Source organism: Telopea speciosissima, chromosome 2 (genome assembly GCF_018873765.1).
Source record: "Telopea speciosissima isolate NSW1024214 ecotype Mountain lineage chromosome 2, Tspe_v1, whole genome shotgun sequence".
NCBI classification, from domain to species: domain Eukaryota; kingdom Viridiplantae; phylum Streptophyta; class Magnoliopsida; order Proteales; family Proteaceae; genus Telopea; species Telopea speciosissima.
The window spans coordinates 61,128,022-61,133,651 of NC_057917.1; the positions used below are offsets into that span (position 1 = coordinate 61,128,022).

The 5,630-nt window shown below is 41.1% G+C and overlaps 1 protein-coding gene across 1 annotated transcript; it reads left to right on the forward strand.

Annotated features, from left to right (window-relative positions):
• Positions 1–238: 238 nt before the first annotated feature.
• LOC122650952 lies at positions 239–2,800 on the forward strand. Its single transcript, XM_043844308.1, has 4 exons — positions 239–589; positions 688–840; positions 995–1,513; positions 1,769–2,800. The coding sequence occupies exons 1-4, from the start codon at positions 239–241 to the stop codon at positions 2,774–2,776; spliced, it is 2,031 nt and encodes a 676-aa protein (XP_043700243.1). The 3' UTR covers positions 2,777–2,800.
• Positions 2,801–5,630: the final 2,830 nt, after the last annotated feature.

Genomic DNA, 5,630 nt, shown 5'->3' on the forward strand with positions numbered 1-5,630 from the left:
CCTCAAGCGGCTTAGAGATTTGTTACTACTTAATCCAAACAAACAAAGCTTTTCCCTTCCCCAACCAAGTAACCAACACCAGCTAAGCTCAACGGAACCCTCCTCCTCTTTGTAATCTCTATAAATTAACATTAGCCTTTTCTCAAAACTTCCCCTCTTTTAAGCACCACATTAAATTCCCAGAAACTCCTCTGCTAATCTAATCTTCTTTCCATCCGAACTTGATGAACCGGTGAAGATGAAGTGGTCGTCGTCGTCGTCGTCGTCGTCGTCGGACTCCAAGAAGTTTCAGGTCAAGGTCAAGCCGTTGAAGCTCCAAGGATTAATTGGGTGCTGTGACCAGAAGTTGGAAGAGAAAGAGAAAACAGAGAAGGTGATTGTCTTGGAAATGAAATGGAGAGGCCCCAAGGCTGGATTAGTGCCTCTCCGTCAACACTCCTCGAATCGCCGATATGTCTCAAAACCTGTCGTTGTAAAACAGGGCGAAGTTTTCCAATGGGACGATATATTTGAAAGCGTGTGTAACTTATCCATGAAAGAAAATTCAAATTCCTTCAATTCTTGGGATATGTCCTTCAATCTCCTACATGTAAGTTCGATCTCGTGATTCTTTCTTTATTAATTCACAGTACATCTCTGCGTCTTTCAATTCGTTTACCTTAGTTCTAATTTGGTATCCGCGTGCAGGGACGATGTACAGAACCCACGAAAAAGCTCGCCGTGATAGGGTCGGTTTCATTAAACATAGCAGAATTAGCATTGCTCATGGAACCTCTGATAGAAAGAGAGCTTCCGATTTCTGTCCGGGTCGCCGGTGTTTCCAGCGAAGCCATGCTTTTGGTGAGCTATTGGCACAAACTAATTCACAAACTAACTAACTAACTCACAAGGGTGTTTTAGGAAATTAGTGATCATTTATTTATTAATAAAGGAGTCATTGCCAGGTTGGTAATTAATTTACAACATTGATGAACGTGAACCGCTGGATCTACAGGTATCTGTCAGCTTCGCCAAAATCAGGAATTCTCAAGATTCGGTGGGAGTTGTCAATGACGCGGGTATCCTAAGAATGGTGAAGGATCTGAGGAGTTACATGTCTATCTCGAAGAATAAAAAGAAGAAGAAGAAGAAGAAGAAGAAGAAGACGACGACTCAGAGCTCAGCGGACGAAGGAGAGATGAGTGATGACAGCTATTCCGGCAGCGGCGGCGGCGGCGATGGCGATGACCCGGGCTCTGACTCAGAAGAATCACCCAACACAGACTCAAAGGAATCTCTGGGCCAGGGTTGCGTGGCCGCGGCGGAAACGAAAGACGAGTCTTCGGTATACTATGTTAACGGCAGCGATAAGGAGACTAGTTCAGAGACTCAGATGGAATCGTCTCCGAGTCCCAAAACTGGGTTTGGTTCGATTTCTAAGGTTGGATTCCTGTCGTGGAAGAAGAGAAGGCCAAGTTTCGTATTCTCCAAGTCCAAGGGGCAAGAAAAGAAGAGCGAGGAAAACGCTGACCAGGTACATATTTAAATGACAAAAATAACCCTGGGGTTTTACGCAAAGTACGAAATTACCTCACCTATTGCGTGACCGTGACCGTGACGTGATGGGAAAAAAGGATCATACATACGACCAGGATGGATTATTATAATTTAGAAGACTTAGCTAGCTTGACCATTCCATACTCTAATTCATATCTGAAAATGTTTGACTTTGAAAGTCAAAGTACGAATGGTTTTCTTTCAATTTCACCTGGCACTTAATTTCTTGCAGGACACGAATGAGACCCTTGGGTTTGGGTTTGATGAGGAAGAGGTCAGCGTGGGTAGGTGGGAAGAGAAGGAGGTGATCAGCCGAGATGGGCGGGCGAAGATTAAAGCCAACGTCTTCTTTGCATCGATGGACCAGCGAAGTGAAAAGGCAGCGGGAGAGAGTGCGTGCACAGCCCTCGTCACAGTGATCGCCGATTGGCTTCATTCGAACCGAGACGCAATGCCATCGAGGTTTGAATTCGATAATCTGATCAAAGAAGGCTCATCAGAGTGGCGGAAGCTCTGTGACAATGAGGTTTACTTACAACGCTTTCCGGACAAGCACTTCGATCTTGAGACCATGTTAGAAGCGAAACTCCGGCCACTTTCCATGAAGCCTGAGAAATCCTTCGTTGGGTTCTTCTGTCCTGAAAATTTTGAATCGTTGAAGGGTACCATGTGCTTCGAGGGGATATGGGACGAGATTAGCAGGAACAGCAGCAACGTCAAAGAAGCTGAGCCAAAAGTGTACATAGTGAGCTGGAACGACCATTTCTTCATTTTGAAAGTGGAAGCCGATGCTTATTACATCATTGACACGCTGGGAGAACGGCTCTTCGAGGGCTGCAATAAGGCCTATATATTAAAGTTTGATGACAGATCCTGCTTGTACAGATTGCCGGAGAATTCAACAAAAGAAGGCACAAAGGATAAGGGAGGAGGAGAAGAAGGAGGAGAAAGTGAAAGCCTGGTTTGTAGTGGGAAGGAGTGTTGTAGGGAGTTCATAAAGAGATTCTTTGCAGCTATCCCATTAAGAGAATTGGAGAAGGAAGAAGAGAAGGGAACAGCTTCAATTGTGTCCCTTCATCAACGTTTGCAGATCGAGTTTCACTTTAGCTCGATTTCTACTTCTTCTTCTTCATCATCATCTTCGTTTCCATCATCATCTTCTTCTTGTCATTCTCCATCATCATCATCAGTATCATTATCTTCTTCTTTTGATGAATATGAAAACACACGTGTTCATTAGCTAAATTTGTACATTTCAGAAACCCCCATTACCGCCAACAAATTACACAAATGGTTACACTACGTAACAATAGTAACGGATCGTGATCTTCTCCGATATTGCACCGCGTCTTATTTGTGCGTCGCTTAGACTACTATGGACAGCGCACTCTAGAAAATAACGATCCTGAAAAAGAAAGCATTTAAGAATCTTTTAGTAACTAACAAGTAACAACCCAAAGGTTAAGATTCCAAATCAAGCATTGGTCTTTTTTCTCTAACAAGCTGGCATCCTACTTTTTTATCCAAAAAAGTTACTAAAACGAAAAAACTGGGATCCGACCTTTTTGGACCAGCAAGACCTTGGGAGTTTGGTAGTTAATTATGTCCGGCCCCTTCAAGTTTACGCTTCTGGAAGAAAAGATAGCTAAACCACTACATGCAACACCGTGTGTGGGTAGCACGGTTCTATCGGACAGCTCAACAATAGATGATCTAAATTCACACTTGATTTTGAATTTTTGGATCCCCAATAATGGAACAGATAACTCTTGTAAACACAAACACTAAGAAATACAAAGAAAGAATTCAGATTGAAGCAGAGATGATACAGAGATTTAATGTGGTTCACACAAACCAATATGATGTGCTACATCCACCCAGGAAGTTGAAGATGATTCACTATGTGACGGAAGAAAAAATACAATGGAAATCTCTCAAGAACACAAAACTGCAACAAGAACTGGTTTCATAAAACCCTAACACGAAATCCCCAAACCCCACTTCGTTCACTTGCTTGTACAACAAGATGATAAAACAAAGAAATACTCCTTCAAGTCGGATTGATTCATCGTATCAAGTTGTACCATACCTTGAGTGTTTCACCTCACACCCACAAACGATATCAATGATGGGTTTCGAGCTTGGGCCAACCATCATTGAATTTACAAACTTTTCTCTTTAAATCGCCAAAAAAAGATTGAAGCGGGGCAAACTTTGAAACTGATACGAAACCTCAAGACACACATAACAACACCAATATAAATCATTTTGAAAAAGTAATTTGATTTTGAATTAGCATTCGATACTGGTTCGATACAAGCTGATATATCAGTGCCATATTGTATCTTCGTAACTGATACATACGCCGGATCAGACTCCTCTACTTCCGTAAATGGTACTTCAATCTTACTTCTGTAAGACCTAAGCATGCCACGTGTACAAGAAACCATCCAATGGCTGAAAATGAAAATATTCAAAATTTCGTTCAAACCCAACCGGCTCAATAATTACTCAAACCAATCATTCTAAACAACCCAACTTAGCCGGCTCAATAATTACTCAAACCAAACCCCAACCCCAAAACCCATCTTCTCTCAAATCCCTAACCTATACGAGACCCAAACCCATCTATTTCTTATCTTCTTCTTCTTCCTCCCAAAAACGATTTGCAGCCGCTACTCTCTTCTTCTCTTTTCTTCGAAAATTTCAGAGAAGCATTGAGAGATCCTCTTGCTACATCTGCTGGAAACGACCCATCTGTTTCTTATCTTCTTCTTCTTCCTCCCAAAAACGATTGGCAGCCGCTACTCTCTTCTGATTTTGTTTTCGAAAATTTCAGAGAAGCATTGAGAGATCCTCTCACTACATCTACTGGAAACGAAGTTGCAGAGACTATAAGCAGCTCTGCTACTCTCTTCTTTGTTTTTTTTTCTGAAATTTCAAAGAAGCCGTGAGAGCTCCTCTCAATTTATCTGCTGGAAACGAAGTTGCAGAGACATCTTCCATCCAACGGCTCGCAACGAGCTTGGCAGCCGCTCCTCTACTCTCTCCTTCTTCTCTTCCGGAAATTTCAGAGCATCCTGCAATCGTCTAGCGTTGGGTTCTCTGTTGCATTCAACGAGCTCTTCCTGCTGCAATTGTTCTTCATATGCTTATTTTTCCATACAAATATGTTATTGGAATCAGCTCTTCAGGAAATGGATCAATTTTGATGTGATGATTCCATTCAAATTAAAAAGATCTCTTTTTAGTTTCTGGGTTTCTGGATGATTTGTCAGGTTACTAGTGCATTCTCTAGGCCTCGTATGTTTTGGAACCTTCATTGCGAAAGTTTATTCATCGTAAAGATGTCACAACCAGTACCTTAATTCAGATAAACTTTTCTTTGTGGTCTGAAAAATATTTTCCATTTGCCTTGTGTCTCTTTCTTTTTTTTCAGAGATGGTATTCATCTTTCTTCTGATGGGAACAAAACAGTTGTGGAAGAGATACTAACTATTTTCTGAGGATTCCCCATGTGATCCTGTTGCATCCAATGGCAAGAATACTCAAAACCTTTCAAAATTGACTTTTCACACGAAGATTCAATGGGATTAAATCCAGGAAAGATATTTGCTTTTGTCTACAGGATCGTGGTGATTGTGCAGAGTGAAAATGGAAGAAAGAAAAAAAAAAAAGTTGTAATGTTCTGTTCTACCATTTAAGGCATATATCAAGAGGAAGTGTACTTTGGATTAGGGGATTACATTTAAAATTTATATACAAATCAAATCCATCCATAGACAGAAAAAAGCAAATGATAGGCCCCTCAAGTTATTGATCTGTTTTATTACCTCATTTCTCTAAGTGGTGCACATTTGTTGGGTGCACCATTTTGTGATGACCCAAATCTAAATGTTTATTCAAGTTACATCCATCTGTGATGCTTAGTTTAATAAGAAATTGAGAGTTAAAAATAAATTAGGTCAGATTGTGTTGCTAACGGAACAAGTGTGCAACTCCCCACAATTGAAACCTTGATTGCAAATTTGCAACTACACCTGAAGATTCACCCAACCAATTTCATAGTACTTTGCAAGTCACCTGTTGTTCTA